Genomic DNA, 18,130 nt, shown 5'->3' with positions numbered 1-18,130 from the left:
AACAAGCCTTTGTTTTAGTGTACACCATGCGGAAGAAGATGTGGCCGTCTTCCCTGCTCCTGGTGTCCAGCACCCTCCTCCTCCTCCTACCCGGAACATCAGCCGAACTGGTCAAAGACGGCTCAACATGCATCGTCACCCCAATCTCCAACACCTCAAAAGCTGCCGTCGCCGCACCAGTGGTCGTCGGTCGCCGGGATGATAACCCCCTCGCCGTCCCGGTAGGCGATATCGAAGAGAGTGACCCGTCCCTGTACTCCCCGCCCGAAGGCGAAGATCATCATCATGGGGAGCCTGAGACCGAGCCTGAGTGGGGGTGGGAGGAACCGGGCTTCTTTCACCCGGCGGATCCGGAACTGTATAGACAGCCGGCTCCGGGATCGCCGGGCGCGTTGGGTCGGTTTCCAAGGCCTGAGCCGGGGTCGTCGTCGGCGGGTCACCGTCGCCGTAACAGCAAAAACTTAGACACCCGGGCCCAGGTACAGACGGTACAGACACGCCAGAGCCAGCCGGACGATACCCCCCAGATCCTAGACGCCTTCAAGCAGTGCGGGCAAGACGGCACCATCATCCTGCGCGAGGGGACCTACCACATCCGGCAGGTCATGGACCTCACCAACCTGCGCAATGTCTCGGTCGAGATTCACGGTACGCTCATCTGGAGCGCGGATAACCTCTCCTACTGGCGCCAGGCGAGTCCCGCAGTGACATATGCGGGAAGGCAGACGGCGGTGAGGTTGGGGGGTAGGGATATTGCGGTGCGTGGGTTTGGGAAGGCTTTGTTTGATGGGAATGGCCAGGCGTGGATTGATTTGGCGGCGGGGGCGAGTAATTTTCAGGGGAGGCCGATTAGTTTGACGGTTTGGTATGGGACGAATGTGTTGATTGATGGGATTACTTGGTGAGTTTGTTTGTTTACTTCCATTATCCATCAGCCGTCAAAAATGGGGGGGGAAGAAGTGAGTTGCTTACTTACACCTGTGTTGATAGGCACATGTCACAGTTCTGGCATACCTTTGTTGCTCACTCACAGAATGTGACCATGACCAATCTCAATATGAGCACCTACTCGTCCAACAGCCAGAGCTCGCAAAATACAGATGGCACCAACACGTGGAACTCCAAGGATATTACCATCTCCAACTGGACGGTGACATGCGGCGATGTAAGCACCCCTAGATGCAGTCGACGATACACATACTTACTCCTCTTAGGACTGCATAGGCGTCAAAGGCAACAGCAGCAACGTGCACGTCAGCAACGTCGTCTGCCACGAATCCGGCGCCATGACCATCGGCAGCGTTGGCTCCAACTCAGCGCAGCCCGACTACGTCGAGAACATTGTCTTTGACAACATCACGGCCATCCATTCGAGCAACGCCGCCTGGATCAAGACCTACCCGGGCAACGGCTACGTCCGCAACGTAACCTTCCGCAACATCCAGTTCGAGGACGTCAATCAGCCCATCTACGTGACCTCATGCATTTGTATGTCTTTCCCCTTTTCATCCCGCTTCTCGCGACCGTTACTAAGTACCCCTTCAGACTCCTACAACAACTGCGACTCCTCCCGCCTCAAAATCAGCGACATCACTTGGTCCAACATCACGGGAACAAGCCGGTACAACGTCGCAGCGGGCATCCACTGCAGCGCGGCAGCTCCGTGTGAGGGGTTCCACTTTGACAACATCGACATCCGGCCAAAGGATGGCGGGGGGGCCGCCAAGGTGCTGTGCTCGAATATTAAGAACCAGGCTGATATGGGGATTGATTGTACCGGGCCGTGTCCGGGGTCGCAGCCCCAGCAGTTGTCGGGGAATGTATGATTGTCCCGCGGGGTGGCCGACTGGGTCTGGCCGGGCCTGGGTAGCCTGGGCCGTGGACGGTGCGGGAGGGCTGATGAAGAAAGAGATCTAGAAAAACTATGTTTAAATACCACAAAATCCGAGCCTCGGGTGAGAACCATCAATTAGTGTGTATGGAGTGGTGAAAGTTGATGATGACAAGGATGTTGTCTTTTATTGGACTCCCGAACTGGATACATCCTGCGTGAAACGTGTTGAAATGAGGAAGCCATCGGTTTGAATTCTCGTCAAATTTCATACCCTCAGACCCAGAGTCCATTCATATTATCGTGAGTCTGTCGTACAAAGACGATCTCAACTCTATCGCGTGACGCTTTGGCTTCGAGATGGTGGTTGAAGCTCTTGCAGCTGCGACGGAACTGCCCCACTATTTGCCCATTACGGCCTAGCGCAGATTAGGGCCACTCGGCGCGCAACAACCCCACAACCACACTGAATATTGCAAAATTTCAATTGGAGCTCTCGTGAGCGTCGAATTTTCGAACTTCCAACATCCCGCCCAACGACCAGGTGAGTTACGCCCGCCCGATTCGAGATCCCGCCGTTCCCAAACTTCCAACCGCTCCGTGGACGACGAACCTTTCTCAAAAACTTTTGATTGCTGACAAGTTCTCTCCTCCACAGCCGAAAACAAACTTGTCCCGACACTAGGACAAGATGGCCTCCCGCCCGACCGTTACGATCATCGGCGCCGATGGCAAGGCCACCGGCGCCACCGAGGTCCTCCCCAAGGTCTTCGGCGCCCCCATCCGCCCGGATATCGTGAAGCACGTCCACACCGGCATTGCCAAGAACAAGAGGCAGCCGTACTCCGTCAGCGAGAAGGCTGGCCACCAGACCTCTGCCGAGTCGTGGGGTACTGGTAAGTGGGAATAATTTTTTTCGATTGATAATGGGGGGAGGGTTGCTGGCGGGGGGGGATTTCGTGAAATAGTTGGGGAGGGGTTACTTGGTTGGATGTTGGAAAGGACAAAAAAGAAGGGATTGAGGTCGAATTGTTGCTGGCTAAGACGGTTTGCTGACGATGGACAAACACAGGTCGCGCTGTCGCCCGTATCCCCCGTGTCTCCGGTGGTGGTACTCACCGTGCCGGTCAGGCCGCCTTCGGTAACATGTGCCGCTCCGGCCGCATGTTCGCCCCTACCAAGGTCTGGCGCAAGTGGCACGTCAAGATCAACCAGGGCCAGAAGTACGTGATACCGATTTCGAGGTGGTGGTTGATGAAGAGGATTGGGAGGATAAGGAAGGACTAACAATTTTACGATAGGCGTTTCGCTACTGCCTCCGCTCTTGCTGCCTCCGCCGTGGCTCCTCTCCTCTTCGCCCGCGGCCACCAGGTTTCCACCGTCCCCGAGGTCCCCCTCGTTATCGACTCCTCGGCCGTTGCCGGCGAGGCCGTCGCCAAGACCGCCGCTGCCCTCAGCCTCCTCAAGGCCGTCGGCGCCGGTGCCGATATCGAGAAGGTCAAGGGCTCCAAGAAGGTGCGTGCCGGTAAGGGTAAGCTCAGGGGCCGTCGCCACCGCCAGCGCCGCGGTCCCCTCGTCGTCTACAGCGCCGAGGCCGACGGCAAGGACCTGGTCAAGGGCTTCCGCAACATCCCCGGTGTCGAGACATCGCCCGTGGACGCGCTCAACCTCCTCCAGCTCGCCCCCGGTGGCCACCTCGGCCGCTTCATTGTATGGACCTCGGCTGCTATCAAGGAGCTCGACGCCATCTACGAGAGCAAGAAGGGCTTCTTCCTGCCCACCAGCGTCGTCGCCCAGGCCGATCTTACCCGTCTCATCAACAGCTCCGAAATCCAGAGCGTCCTCCGTGCGCCCAAGGGCGAGGCCCGCACCAAGCGCGGCGCCGTGCAGAAGAAGAACCCGCTCAAGAACAAGCAGGTGCAGCTTCGCCTCAACCCCTACGCCAAGGCTTTTGCTCAGGAGAAGCTGGGCGAGGCCAAGGCCGAGGAGGGCAAGCCCCCGAAGCCCACTGTTGCCTTCAAGGAGCAGCTCCATGAGGTGTAAGCTTGGGTCGATGGATGGATGGGGTTGTTGTGATGAAAAGGAACGGGACTGGTAGCGGGTACATTCCTCGGCGTAATGGATTAAATATGTGCACACCGCACATCAATCAATTCTGATACCGGACAAGCAATCTTTGCTTTACATTCTGCTCCTACGTGCCCAATGTGTATGGTGTTCCTCGTGACTGTCCACTCACTATGTTGCCGAGAAGGGTTCTAGCCCAGACAGTAACTCCTCAGAATAGGGGGCGTGTCGTAATTCGAACCTCATTCTTTTCACTGTTCGTCATTTCCATGCTATGCTGGACTAACAAATCAAGTAACACGGGAATCAGCTTCGATCCCAGAGAGTAGACGCCTCATAATAGTGAAGAAGGTTTCTGAACCTTAAGGCCGTATGTTGGTGCCCTTGGCTTACTTAGGGAAGAGCCACGTGCCATGGGAGTGGGCACAACTGACCACTATATACGTAACACCTTGAAAAGAAGGACCGTAGTTCGAAGTATCCAGTCGAACCAGGAGTTACGCCCATGAACCCGCTACACTATCACAGTTTCATCTGCAAACCAAGCGCCACCTGGGTAAATGCCGAGTGAGGCTTGTTCTGTGTCCAAAACATGCAGTAACTATATTGCAACCTCGTGATAGCCTACCATGCATGGCTCAGGAACATTCACATTCGTTTATCTCACCTGAGTTCCCAACAAAACATCTCGTAAATAACATCCATGGACATTCACCGATCAAAACTAGTAAATCTTTCGTCTTCTAAACCTCAACCGCGTCCTACTGCAACCACGCTTACACGCTAATGAAATATCATGTTACATAACAGAGCCGCCCGATACATAAAAATCAAAACCAGCCAAACAACCCCCTTTGCGTAAGCCCGCTCCACCTGCCCGCTCATAAACCCAGGAAGACTGCTAAACCGCAAATAGTCCACCCTTTCGTTATCCCGTCAGGTTCGTCAAGCTCACATCAAGTCATACATCCATCCCTCATTTCTCATTATATCCCCATCATGTTCATAATCCCCATGTTCGCCCTTATGTCGACTCCCGTGTTCATAATCCCCATCCCAATTCGCTCCCATGTTCGTTTGCTCACTCAAAAACCTCCGAAAACCGCGACCCCCTAACGGGACTCACCCTCCGTCTGCCCCCAGCCAACGGCACCGCCATCGCTCCCGAACCCAGCCCAGTGCCGGTGCTAGGACCAGTGCTAGGGCCAACTTTCTGCTGCGGGGAACTTTCCTCCTCCTGCTGTTGTTCACTTCTCGCCTCGACAAATACGTCGTTTGTGCCGTTTTCACCACTGCTTCCACTACTGGTTGCACCGCTGAGACTGCTCACGGAGCGGTCGTGGTTTTGGTGTGTTGAGGTTGGGGTCGAGGTTTCTGGTGATGGTTGGGAAGGAGGGGGTTTTCGCAGCTTCGCTGGGGGCGTGGAGGGTGGTTGTGGTTGTGGTACGGTTGTTTCGGTGTTGTGTCCGGTTTGGGGTGTGGTGGTGGTAGTCGTGCTCAAGTCTGCGGCCTGTTTTCCTTCTAAAGTCCCAGGTGCTATTTTTCCAGCTGCCTTCCCGTTCCCATCGCTTGCCGTCGCAACCGAGGGGATACTCGACTCGGAGTTCGCAGTCCCCTTCTGCCGAGCAAGCGCAACACCACCGATAAAACCACCACCACTGCTCACATCACGCTGATGACCCCCCAACCGCCCTTCCTTTCCCTCCTCAACAAGCCTCTCACTACCCCCACCGTTCTCAGGAGCAACTGACTTGCTACTACCCCCGCTAACATTCCTAGCCCTAGGAAACTTGGACGACAGCCAGGTGCGGACTTTGGTCGTGGGCGAAGGGGCGCTGTCCTCGTCCGAGTTCTTGCGGCGGTGTTTGGCAAAGCTGAGGGATAGCGTGCGGACGCGGCCGCCTACGGAGGAGAGCCGTTTGTGTTCGGCTGTTGTTGGAGCCGGGGCAGGGGTGTTGTTGGCGGTGGGTTGCTGCTGGTGCTGGTGCTGGTGCTGGTGCTGGTGTTGTTGCTCGGCCCGGATGGCCTTGGCTTCTTCCTTGCGGACCTTTTCGTCGTGTTTGATTCCGGCTTTGCGGGCTTTTTCGTCTTCTTTCTGTTGTTCTGTTGTTGTCATATCGTTAGCACCAATCTTAACAGATCAGTAACCCCTAGGGCCAAGAAAAAAAAGAAACTCACCTTTCAACTTCCGATGAATCTCCTGCACCTCTCGTTCCCTCATCTTCTCCCCCTCCACCTCCTCCCTCCGTCTCTCCTCTTCAACCCTCTCCTCCTCCAACCGCACCCTCTCCGCCTCCGCAAGTTCATTAATCTCATCCAACAACGGCTGCACATTCCTCGCCGCCACCCTATCCACCTGCGCCCTCTCCACCATCTTTCCCCCTCCCACATCCACCTGTCCATTCGTAAGCCCATGCCCCGACGCAGCCGCCTTAGCCTGCGCAGCAACCAGCGCTTTCCGCCCCCAATCATCCATAGTGCTCTTCGGCACGCGGCCCGTGTCAGAAAGCACCTTGTCATCCATCTGCTGCAGGCGGGCGCGGACGTTGCGCTGGGCGGCGGCGAGTACGGCCTGGCGGTCGCGGGTGCGCTTGTCTTCGTCGATGGAGGTGAGTTGGTTGTTGAGGAGGGACATTTGTTTGCGGATGCGGTCGGAGCGTTGTTTGTCTTCTGCGCCCCCGCCTTCGTTGTTGGGGTTGTTGGTGTTGTTGTTTCGGAGGCGGAAGAGGTCGCCGTCGCTGGAGGATCGTCGGCGGGAGAGCTTGCCTTTGAGGCTGCCGAATTTGGTTCGTGTCGCGGTTGAGGGAGTGCCAGTTGGTGCTGGGGTGTAGTATTCGTGGAAGCCGCGCTGCTGGTCGTGCTCCTCTTGGAGTTTGCTGAGACGCTCCTGGGCTAGACGGTAGGCTGTTTCCTGAAGACTGGTGTACATTCCACGCTGCTGTGGCTGCTGCTGCTCCGTCTCATCGTCCTTTGACGCCGCAAGACCGGCAACATCACCACCAGGAAACGTGGACGACCGCACATGTGCCCGGGACGATTTATCAATCATCTTCTGCTGGTCATACATCTTCCTCGCCATAGCCAGCGCCGACGCATGCAACACATAAGCACGGTTCCTTTCGTCCGTCTCAGGCTTCACGGGGGGGTTCGCCGTGAACATCTGCCTGTCCATCGTCGTGTAAGGTACGGCACCCCCTTCGCCGCCTACCAGTGCTGTTGCGGCCGAGATGCTATGGGCGCGCATCGATGGCCGGTGGGCAATCGTTGCCGCGCTCAAGGCGTACCCCGGAGTCGGGTCAGAGTCCTCCACTGGCGACAGACCGATAACTTCCGTCGTACTTTGCGGGGAGGACCTCGACCGCGGCCGGGCGCCGCTACCATTACTAGTCGTCGTCGTCGTGGCCGCCGCTGTCGTAGGGGACGCCTTAGCCCCCTGGAAAGCCAGATTCGCAGCCGTGGATACCCATGAAGAAGAAGCTGGCGAGTGAGACTTTTGCTGCCGCTGTGCCCACCCGGCCGCTAGTAACGCGTCGGCCGAGCGGGGCGTCTCAAAGTGGTGGTGGTCTCGAGGCGATGAGCCTGCGAGAGAGCCGGAAACCGGGGCATCGGTAGCGTTACTCGCCCAGCCTAAGGTTGCTGCGGCACTCGCCGCCGCGTCCCCCGGCTTCAGACCGGGAGACGGATAGCTGGGGAGATCCTGGGCGCTGGCATACTTTAAGGGTCCATGGCTGTGGCCTGGCGGTTGTTGATATGTTAGTAGGAGGTACTAGTCATAGGTAGGTAACTAGACGGCGGCCCAGAGTAATGAAATCAACGTACCAGGCGATACCAGAGGACGGGATGCGCGCCTGGGAGCAGCCGCAGATGCGGACGCCATCCGGAAGGGTGCAGAACCGGGTTCTGCAACGTGTGGACGAGGTGATGTAACGCGATATTTCAGGCGCGTGCGCTGCAAGGCAGGGTATATTTCGCGAATGTGCTGGTGGCCGATGTATTGAGTCGTAAAATTACAGCGAGCGACTCAAAGGAACGATGTTCCGTACTCTCACTCTCCCCGCAGTGGGAAAAGCGTCAAAAACTCTTGTTTGTTGCAAATAACGCGAAATGCAGAGACAAAAGTCAAGAAAGGAAAGACGAGGGGAAATCGCACTGGGTTGTCGACAATGACCGAGAAGAGAAGTGATTGAGCTGATATGGGGTCGGTGGCTGAGATCCCGAGACAGGAATTCAAGTCACTTGACAGCAGCCGGGCGGTACAAAGTTAGCGGGAGGATCCCTCCCCAAACTCAGCCAAGTATTCCGTCGTTATGGGGGGGGACTAGGGGACCACCCCGGTAAATCTCGGTAAATCAGCAAATCTAGCATCAATCTGTGTGATGCGCGCCCCCGCAAGCCAACCCCGGAGTCAGGAAAGCGCGGCACCAAAAGTCCGGTTTTCCGTTAGTGCTAGCAATTTGGGAGTTTTGCTTGGTCCATGCCGACTCCATGGACCATGGGGTTGGCTGAGGTCGGCTGAGGTGGTCGGGGACCAGCTGCAGTCAGGGTCTTGAATCGGGCCAGTCCTTCTGGTCTCGGATTTCGCGATCGCCAGGGAAATCATTCAAACCCGGAAGGGATTAACTTTGCAGGCTTGGTTTGGCCGCCGGCGCACGGCGGGCATTTCTCAGAATGCTTCTTATTCACGTCTAGTCTAGGCCGAGACACGGCCGTCGGACTTGGCAATGGCCTCAAATCACATGGTCAATCCAACGAGAAGAAAAGAGCGACATCATTCTTCGACTTGAGAGCTCGGAGAAGGGCCAAAAAGGGACCAGAAGTGGACAGACCAGCGTTGCCTCGCTCCCTCGGTACCTAACCCATCGCCCATCGTACCATCCCGCCGCCAGCTTCCATGTTTTGGGGAAAGCCGAACAACGTCATTCCGCATGCAGAGCGGGCCGCCGGCACTGCAGAGATTTCCTAAAATGTACTAGCGTGGTATGCACATGGACAGTCCAGACAAAGAATTCTAAAAATATCAGATCGCTCAAAAACAACGCCAGCTGAAGAGAAGAATTCAGATAACGGTGTCAAGAATGAGACATAAACAAGGGGACAGGAGCAAATACACGTGCAGGCTGGGGAGAAGGGTTTGTCAACAAATCTTTACACGTGACACCCTCCAGAAATCCAGCGCTAAACACAACTGGTTAGCGCCTAATTAAGGCTGACATGGCATCGCACTAATATTCCACACCATGGTTTTGGATCGTTTTGAACAGAGCAGGGGAAGTTTGAGACTGCCCCGCATTTTGCCAACCCTCAAAGTAATTCTCATGAGCTCTCCCCTTTCTGGCCACCCGCTTCCTGACTATCATGACCATCGCTCCAAAGACCCCTCTCCATAAGCTCCTCAAGGTTACCGAGACGAACACCTTGAAATGAACTCCATCCCGCTGGCTTCGCCGACTGAACCCCTAGCACCGGCCGTGGCCCAACAGACAAAGGACGGACCCGATCCATGCCCACCGACACACGATTAAGATCAACCGGGTTCCTTACCCTAACACCCGACCCAGGAAACAGCTCGATTTCTTCACCCCTGGGTATCCTCCCCGGCCACCAGCCATGGACCGAAAGCGCCGGGCTGAATTCGACCACGTACTGATCGCCTTGGACGTCGACGATGCGAGCGGGGAGGTAGAGTTCCGAGGTGTCGGGGAGGTGGTAGCGGTATCGGAAGTCTGGGTACATGACCGGTGCCTCGATGGAATCGCCGATATGGAAGCAACGGTAAGGTCGAACGTCGTATCGCTGGAGGTCCCTCCGCCATGGTTGCCATAGGCGCCGGGTGCCTTTTCCGAGTTGTGTTAATTGCTCGGCAGGGAAGAAAAAGCCGTCGCTGCCGGTGTCATTATCTTCACTATCGTCCTGAGCTTTTGTATCGTCGGTTGGGGCTTGCTTTGGTACACTGTCCCAATCGGTGTATTCTATCTCATCCCCGTCCACTATTGTAACTCTTGCATCGTGCCAGAGCCCTTCATGCTCGATCTGGTCATGTCACGAATTAGGTCTCGGTTACAGGTACCGTCAGGGAGGCTGATAGAAAAGGTGATACATGCCTGGACCTTTTCACCTACTTTCGGCGGCTGGATGAACGTCTTCGATGGCCCCAAAAGCATACACTCAAGTTCCAGGACGGCAGAATCATCTGATGAGCTCTCATCGTCCCGCAGCATCTTATCAAAGGAACCCTTCAGCGGTCTCATGCAAAACACAACCGCACTCGAGCCCACACCCGCCGTAATCTTATACCGCCCTCCGTAGCATGCCTGGAACTCAGTGATATGAAGGTCATCGCTCCACGCATAACCGCCCGATTCCAGTTCCCGCCGGACGGACACCGCAGCGCCGAGCGAGATGCCCCCAGCCGAACGGATCTGCCTCAAGAGACTTTTCCGCTCGATCTGGCCGGTCTGGAGGTAGCGCACGTAAACGTGGATATCTTGGGCGGTATTGTTGAAATGCCCAAGGAGGGCCTCGCTGCTTGATCGGATGACCTCTTGATCTGGAACGATTCCGAGCTCCTTAGGGGTTGGAACAGCCACGATCTGAGCGGAGATCCAGCCGATATGGTCCCTGGGAGACTCGATTGCCGCGGGTAGGGAGAGATCGCTAGCTGACCTTTCACATTCAATGATCGTCCCGTAGCCGGAGCTTTCAAGGGCTAGCCTTCGCAGTGTGTTGGACAGGGAGGTGTCATGGAGGAGATCAAAATAGTCGTGTGGCTTGACGTAACCCTTGTTCAAAGGATCGAGAGCAGACCGTAGAGCGGGGAGCCAGAGAGGTCGTATGGTGGAAAGACAGCGTGTGCCTCTTTGGTCGATGAAATAGCGGGATCCTTGTTGGCGAATAAGGTCGATGTTTTCGGCTTGGAACACTCCAGTCGGTATCTTTTTAAGAACGAAAGATGTTTCTACCGCATGGACGAAGCGTGCCCATGAAACGTATAGCACCTGTGGAGAGAGCGAAACATTGGTAAGGTGCGATGGCGATGATATTGAATATATGTGTGAAATTTTTCTGTGATATGAAACAATGGAATGGGGCGAGAAATCTGGTATGTAAGTCTGAGCCTGCTTACCTCGTAACGAAGGTCGGAAGCGTTGAGTCCGTCCTTTTGGAACCGGTCCTTCCAAAACGATGCTGCTTCTGGGTTCTGCGCCTGGTAATCCTGAACGGCCGATGCGTCCGGAATTAGAGTAGCTTCCCGAAGCCGTTGTTGGAGGTATTCGCATTCCTTCATAAGGCTCCCCACCATCCGATCGATGCTGGCAAAGTCCGTGCTGAGGTTGAAGTCGAGCATATTTTCAGGGACGGCGGTCTTTTGGACGATGGCAGATTCAACGGGTTCCTTCCCAGTCATTCTTCCTTGCTGTACCCGCATATCCTGGATAAGCACAGCAAACACTGCGGTGTAAACATGTTGAAGTTGTTCGGCTTTGCGCTGGATTTCTGCGAGAAGATCTGGAATCCTGCCCAAGGCCCATAATCGTTTGACAAACTTCTTGCCACGCGACCCTGTTTTTGCCGCGATGGTGGCGCCAGCCGGGTCGATATCCAACGCCTTTGCACATTCTGCGCATGACCGTGCGATGCTTTGCAGAACATCCAGTATGGTCACGAACTGTGACACATTGCCCTTGAAGATGTTTTCGTTCACGGGGCTCTCAAACACGTCCAACAAAAGTTGCAGGTTGGTGGTCAAGAGCTGAAGCTCTTCAGCGGCCTGGTTAAGCGAATCCAAACGGTTCTGGATTTCCAACCCTAAATTTATGAGGATGTTCACCGTGGAAACAATATCCATAGCCGACATTGTGGTCGTATGCCCGAGGCACTTATTTTCGCCGTGCAGGGATGCACCTTGTTTGATGGCGGGGCAAAACGGTGCTTTGGTGGGGTACTCGAACAAAAAGTAGGGGCTATCTGACCCACTCTTCTCCGGCCCGGTTGATTGTTCCGGCCGTCCGCGGGGAATCCCATCTTGACTCATCCGGGTCAATCCCTGAACAAAAGAAAGCCGTTTTCTATGGAGTGTTGACGTTTATCCAGTTGCGGTTAATGCTCTACTATCTGGCCCATACTTCTTCACAGCTACCCGATCTCTTCATCCCGGTCTCATGGACAGTTGGTTACGACAATCCGGAGCCGTAGGCCTAAACAGCCTAGAGCTCGCCGATTTCCCCCTCACCGGGCGCGGCGTCAAGACCCTAAAACCTTTCAAAGACGGCGAGACAATTCTCACCATCCCCTCCAGCATCCTCTGGACAGTCGAACATGCCCACGCTGATCCCCTTCTCGGACCCGCTCTGCGCGCTGCGCAACCACCTTTGTCTGTCGAGGACACCTTGGCTATCTACCTTCTCTTCGTCCGAGCCCGCGAGTCCGGGTACGAGGGCCTGCGAAGCCATGTGGCCGCGTTACCTGAGAGTTATTCTTCCAGCATCTATTTTGAGGAGGACGAGTTGGAGGTTTGCGCCGGGACGTCGTTGTACACCATCACGAAGCAACTGGAGCAGTCGATCGAAGAGGATCACAGGGCGTTAGTCGTGCGGTTGCTGGCGCTGAATCCAGATCTTTTTCCGCTGGACAAGTTTACGCTTGAAGATGTAGGTGTTATATATACGTTCTACAAATGTGATAGATGTTACAACCCAACTGCTAAACCCCTTCTTTCCTCTGGCTTTAGTACAAATGGGCTCTCTGCACCGTGTGGAGTCGTGCTATGGACTTTGTGCTCCCCGGTGGGAAGTCGATTCGACTTTTAGCGCCCTTTGCGGATATGTTAAACCACTCGCCCGACGTGAAACCATGTCATGTCTACGATCCTTCATCCGGGAATCTCTCTGTCCTAGCAGGAAAAGATTACGAAGCCGGAGATCAGGTATGTTCGCCTTGGCTCATCGACAACAGTTGGCCATATATTTAATACAGGGATCATCCTTTCAGGTTTCTATCTATTACGGATCCATTCCCAATAGCCGCCTGTTACGGCTGTACGGATTTGTCTTGCCCGATAACCCCAACGACAGCTATGATCTAGTCCTTTCAACCCACCCTAGCGCACCACTCTTCAAGCAAAAGCAAAAGCTTTGGACATCGGCTGGACTCGATTCAACCACTACCATCCCCCTCACTCTCACCGATCCGCTACCAAGAAACGTCCTTCGATATCTCCGCATCCAGCGATTGGATGAATCAAATCTTAATACCATCACCCCCCAACGAAGCGGCGCTACGAACCAGAAAATCAGCAAATCCAACGAAATCGAAATCCTCCAGTTCCTAGCCGAATCGTTCTCCTATCTCCTCGACAGTTTCGGAACCCAACTAGAAAAGTTAAAACAGCAACTCACCGAAGGTGTCTACCCGCCAGGCGGGAACGCATGGGCCGCGGCGCACGTCAGCTTGGGCGAACAGCGGGTGTTGAGGTTGGCAAGAAAGAGAGCGGAGGAGCTGCTATCGGCGGTGGAGAGTGGGAGTGATAATGATGTGGCGGGTTCGCTGTCGCAATGTGCGAACTGCGGGACGGCGCCGGCGCAGTTGATGTTGTGTGGGAGATGCAAATCGGTTGCGTACTGTGGGCGGACGTGTCAAGTTGCGCATTTTAAGGAGCACAAGGGGATATGTCGGGTCGCTGCTTCGAAGAGTGGTAGTGGTGGGACGAAGTGAATGTATTTCGATGGTTCAGCGGGCCGTCAGGTTGGTTGGAGACAAGACAATACGGAGCAATCCATTTTTGGCTATCTGTAGTACCGTTGAGGACTTGCTTTTCTTGGAGATGCTATCGTGGGGCGTAACAGGTGAAGATGCCCCGTCGACTGCACCTTTCCCGCTTCAGTACCGTGCTCGTTCTTCTTTTCTTAGTCTTCTTTTCTTTTCTTTTCTTTTCTTGAGGGAGACGTTCCCAATTACAATGGCTTTCGGTAAGATTCATAAGGTAATTAAGCAAAAAGGAAATAGCACCCGCTAACAAATGTTGGAAATCCCAAAAAGATCACCAGCCGACCCTCTTCACCGGCTGAAGAAGGGTGCTTGGTTACGAAAACCCCCGGTGGGTTATTCTCCGGATTGAGCTGAGAGCCTCTCGATCGGTTGTCGAGGGGTGAGGCAACCCCTGGGCCGCCCTCCCCCAGCCAACTGCGCCATGCAACCAGTTCTTGGTACTGCTGGGGGATTCGGTGGCAGGAGGCCCGTGGATCTTGTATATATACCCTCGGTGGAGGGGAGGGAAGGACCATGAGATTGGTACCTTAGTGCTGGATGGCCTCAAGCCGGATATCACCTGACGAGGGGTTTTGCCTCGCTCCGCAACTTTCTACGTTGTCACGGTTGTGACTTTGAAGTACACGTCTAATACGCTAAAATCGACTTAACCATCCATTTCATACACCCGCCGCATCGTACATACAAGTATCCAATAGTCTCCAAATCATACACCATCGTCCACATCCCTAAGCCTGATTCACCCAAACGCCAAACCAAGACCTCGAGTACCCCGACAAACTTCTACATAAACAACCCTAACCTCACAAACCAATACACCCTCTACCAGCCCCTCTTCAGTCCCAACCCTCTATCCCCATCTAAAAATTACTCGCCATAACCCTACTCCTAGACCCCGACCGCCGACCATGCGCAACCCGTGCCGCCTCAAACGACGTCACACCCGGCGCACTATTCCCATTCAACGCCGCCTCACTCGACCCTTCCTCCATCTCCCCGGCCTCCCGATACCCATACCCATTCGTCGGAACACCCCGCGTAGCCTGCCCAGGCACCACCCCTCCAAACCCTTCCCGTCCACGCGTCAGCCGCATCTTGGGCGATGTACCCATCCCAGGGACGAGACCTCCCCCATCACTCCCGGCACGACGATGTTGGTGCTTCTCGCCATTTGCGGCACGGCCGTTGGTGAAGCGGGCTTGTGGGCTTTTTGTGGCGGCCGCTGGGTAGAGGTCGACAAAAAAGGAAAAGACGTAGGCGGAGAAGATGAAGGCGATGACCCATTCGAGGATGGCGCCCGGCTGGAAGTGGGAGGTGAAGGTGCAGGCGACGAAGGCGATGGCGAGGAGGACTTCGATGATGACGAAGGCGAGTTTGATGCGGAAGGAGAGGCGGAGGATGCGGTGTTCGCGGTAGTCTGGGATATCGTTAACATCAAGGATTTACTTAGTGTGTAAAGGTGTGAGGGAAAGGAAAAATGGGGGGACTGACTCTTCCCCAACCGGTGGTATTCCCAGCAGATAAACACTGCCGACAGCACATATCCAGCAATAAACAACAACAAAAACCCATCATGCAACCGCGGATGCCTTGCCGTATCAAAAATACTCAACAAAATCAACCCCACCGTCCCCGCAATCGCAAACACAATGGTCAACCCGGACAGAACTTTCTCGCCCGTCGTGGTATTGGGCGCCAGCCGGCCGCGGTGCCGCAGCCAGCGATCAGCCCCAAAGGAAGCGTCCAGCAGCACGGTGGTGAGCACACAGCCGGTGATGAACAAAGGCTTGAGTTCGGCCGCGCCCACGTCGCTGATGTAGGCTATTGTCTGCGCGGGGTCCATGGATGGGTAGCGTGTCTGGTGGGTGGACACGATCCAGTAGAGAAGGAGGGCGAGGAGGGTAGCGAGCCAGACTAGGCCGCCGAGGATGGGTAGGACCTGGGGGTGTTAGACGAGTGGGTTACGGGTTACGGGTTACTAGACAGAAAAAGAAGAAGGGGGACAAACCCAATATGAGAGGCGGGGCATTTTGATGTTGGTGTTGATATAATGTTGTTCATGAGTTGTTGTGTGATTCTTGGGATCTCTCGCTCAAACTTCACCCACCAGCAACCTCGAGTAACTACTTGGCCCGGGATCGTGAGAGTTGAGCTTGGAGTTGAAGCTTAGAATGTAAGTTGGAGTTTGGTTGGTGGACGGCCCGGGCCATGCGGGTATTTTCTGCCGTGCCGCTCTCAAGCCGAGACCTTAAACTGCTGCCAACGCGAGGTGTTGCACAGGATCGCGGATTTGTTTCAAAACACCAGAAGTGAACAAAAGGGAGCAAGAACGAGAGTGAAACAAGCACTTGACAGACAAGACAAGTAAATGTGGTCCTATGCCTCAACGATAACGAATGCCAATATATACAGCCTTGCTTGCCATGCGCCACGATTGCCGCGTCTTCACCAAGAAATCGGAAAACGCTGGCTGGTTGGGATGAAAATCGGTGATATACGGATAGTCTCGGGGGTTCGGACGGTTTGCAACGCCGGGTATCATGACGTCAGCGCGGACTTAGGAGCGGCAACAACTCGGCACCCGTTGCCAACCCATCCTTGCACGGTCACGTGCTATAAATACCCTAACCCTGAATCTTGAAAACGACACAACCCTGCACCGGAGATCGGCAGTTGTCAGCAGCCGTTGTGGGGTGCGAGTGCACACACCCCTGTCCATCCATCAGCCTTGTCTAGACCTCGACCGGAATCTTCAACTTTCTCTTCCTTCCATCCATTCCATCTTTCTTGCCTTTTGGCAAACCACCCGCCGATCGATCATCCACGGACGTTTCACGAACGTGACAAGCCGCCACAATGGCCGTCTCCCCGCTCGTCGCACCCCCGACCGACGCGCTCCACGCCACACGAACAACCTCATCCCCCTTCAAACGACAACCATCGGCCGTCCCCTCCTCCAACGGCACGCCCGGGCTCTTCCCCCACAGCAACAATGACAGGGCCGGTCGAGGCACCGGCGCCGGCACTGCCACCCCCGCCGGCCTAACCCTCGACCCCATCGAACAACTCAACGAAGACGAGAAACGCAAATACATCAAAGGCAAGAAACTCGGCGAGGGTACCTACGCCAACGTCTACCTCGGCCACGCCCGGCGCGACCCCACCCTCCTAGTAGCCATCAAAAAGATCAAAGTCCAACAACAATACCAAGACGGCATGGCGCCCGACGCGGTGCGCGAACTCAAATACCTCCGCGAGCTGCACCACCCCAACATCATCTCCCTCCTCTCCGTCTTCAGCTCCAAAGACCAAAACCTCAACCTCGTCCTCGAATACCTCCCCCTCGGCGACCTCGAAATGCTCATCCGCGACGTCGACCGCGTCCGCTACGGCGCGGGGGATATCAAAGCCTGGATGGGCATGCTCGCCCGCGCTGTCTGGTTCTGCCATGACAACTTCGTCCTGCACCGCGATATCAAACCTAACAACTTACTCATCGCCGCCGATGGCGAGGTCAAACTCGCTGATTTCGGTCTTGCACGTTCATTTGCCGACCCCGGCCGTCGCATGACTGCCAATGTCATCACCCGCTGGTACCGGCCGCCGGAACTCCTCTTCGGCGCCCGCCACTACAGCGGTGCCGTCGACATCTGGTCTGTGGGCATGGTGTTCGCGGAACTAATCATCCGCGCACCCTTCCTGGCGGGAAACACCGAAGTCGAGCAAATCGCGCTGATCTGCCGGCAGATCGGCACCCCCACTGAAGACAACTGGCCCGGGGTGACCAGTCTGCGGGAGTACACCGTCCCCTCAGACACAGTCGCCGTATGGGGCAAGGATGCGTACATGGGCCGGTTCGGGGCGGTGGGGGCGGACGGGGTGGACTTGCTTGTGCGTACTGTTGCGCTGGATCCGAAGAAACGGATTTCGGCTAGGGAGATGCTGGAGCACCGCTGGTGGCGGACGGATCCGAAGCCGACTAAGAAGGAGGACCTGCCGCGTAAGTCGGGGGGTGCGGGCGCGGATGCGGATGAGAAGATGGGGGCGGATTTGAAGAGGCGGAATGGGATTGTGGAGGAGGATGGGAATAATAAGAATGGGGGGAGGGGGGCGAAGGTGGCGAGGAAGTTGGATTTTGGGCAGGCTAGGTGATTTCTCTCTCTGCCTCTCCTTTTCTGGTGCATAGGGAACCAACGGCGTTAACCGGCTACGGCGTTGAGGAGTTCATGTTCATGTTCATGGACACATGGAGGGGAAACATCATCTCATGGTGATCCTCTGGCGTTGAATGATATTCCGGGCATCAAAAGCGATCGGGTCATTAGGACGAAAATGGAAATAAAATAAAACCAAGGGATAAATTGCCAATTCTTTATTCTAATACCCAACCCAACCAATCAACCCGTCCTTTTCCCAAAGCAGTGTGTAATCGCTCGCTATGTGACGTAACGTATGCATCTATTCATT

At 55.4% G+C, this 18,130-nt stretch overlaps 7 protein-coding genes across 7 annotated transcripts; 4 read left to right on the top strand and 3 right to left on the bottom strand.

Annotated features, from left to right (window-relative positions):
- Nucleotides 1-26: 26 nt before the first annotated feature.
- Nucleotides 27-1,826, top strand: C8A04DRAFT_33655 (polygalacturonase-like protein; the record flags this gene model as incomplete). Its single annotated transcript, XM_062782548.1, has 6 exons — nt 27-221; nt 369-479; nt 510-901; nt 991-1,165; nt 1,215-1,488; nt 1,546-1,826. 6 exons carry the CDS (start codon nt 27-29, stop codon nt 1,824-1,826), a joined length of 1,428 nt encoding a protein of 475 aa, XP_062641523.1.
- Nucleotides 1,827-2,522: 696 nt separating this feature from the next.
- On the top strand, nt 2,523-3,874 carry C8A04DRAFT_23947 (ribosomal protein L4 domain-containing protein; the record flags this gene model as incomplete). The annotated part of the gene is made up of 3 exons (XM_062778888.1): nt 2,523-2,727; nt 2,904-3,054; nt 3,133-3,874. 3 exons carry the CDS (start codon nt 2,523-2,525, stop codon nt 3,872-3,874), a joined length of 1,098 nt encoding a protein of 365 aa, XP_062641522.1.
- Nucleotides 3,875-4,979: 1,105 nt separating this feature from the next.
- C8A04DRAFT_33654 (uncharacterized protein) lies at nt 4,980-7,775 on the bottom strand (the record flags this gene model as incomplete). The annotated part of the gene is made up of 4 exons (XM_062782547.1): nt 4,980-5,156; nt 5,229-6,001; nt 6,077-7,633; nt 7,718-7,775. The coding sequence occupies 4 exons, from the start codon at nt 7,773-7,775 to the stop codon at nt 4,980-4,982; spliced, it is 2,565 nt and encodes an 854-aa protein (XP_062641521.1).
- A 1,436-nt stretch (nt 7,776-9,211) lies between these two features.
- C8A04DRAFT_33653 (uncharacterized protein) lies at nt 9,212-11,753 on the bottom strand (the record flags this gene model as incomplete). Its single annotated transcript, XM_062782546.1, has 3 exons — nt 9,212-9,928; nt 10,000-10,893; nt 11,022-11,753. 3 exons carry the CDS (start codon nt 11,751-11,753, stop codon nt 9,212-9,214), a joined length of 2,343 nt encoding a protein of 780 aa, XP_062641520.1.
- A 304-nt stretch (nt 11,754-12,057) lies between these two features.
- C8A04DRAFT_33652 (uncharacterized protein) lies at nt 12,058-13,609 on the top strand (the record flags this gene model as incomplete). The annotated part of the gene is made up of 3 exons (XM_062782545.1): nt 12,058-12,546; nt 12,627-12,821; nt 12,887-13,609. The coding sequence occupies 3 exons, from the start codon at nt 12,058-12,060 to the stop codon at nt 13,607-13,609; spliced, it is 1,407 nt and encodes a 468-aa protein (XP_062641519.1).
- A 914-nt stretch (nt 13,610-14,523) lies between these two features.
- Nucleotides 14,524-15,692, bottom strand: C8A04DRAFT_23944 (Frag1/DRAM/Sfk1 family-domain-containing protein; the record flags this gene model as incomplete). Its single annotated transcript, XM_062778887.1, has 3 exons — nt 14,524-15,080; nt 15,155-15,602; nt 15,672-15,692. The coding sequence occupies 3 exons, from the start codon at nt 15,690-15,692 to the stop codon at nt 14,524-14,526; spliced, it is 1,026 nt and encodes a 341-aa protein (XP_062641518.1).
- Nucleotides 15,693-16,519: 827 nt separating this feature from the next.
- Nucleotides 16,520-17,815, top strand: C8A04DRAFT_33651 (kinase-like domain-containing protein; the record flags this gene model as incomplete). Its single annotated transcript, XM_062782544.1, has 1 exon — nt 16,520-17,815. The coding sequence occupies one exon, from the start codon at nt 16,520-16,522 to the stop codon at nt 17,813-17,815; it is 1,296 nt and encodes a 431-aa protein (XP_062641517.1).
- Between the last annotated feature and the right edge of the window lie 315 nt (nt 17,816-18,130).

This window comes from Dichotomopilus funicola (assembly GCF_033296635.1).
Source record: "Dichotomopilus funicola strain CBS 141.50 unplaced genomic scaffold C8A04scaffold_1, whole genome shotgun sequence".
Classification (NCBI taxonomy): Eukaryota; Fungi; Ascomycota; class Sordariomycetes; order Sordariales; family Chaetomiaceae; genus Dichotomopilus; species Dichotomopilus funicola.
This window is presented reverse-complemented; position numbering and strand designations above follow the sequence as displayed.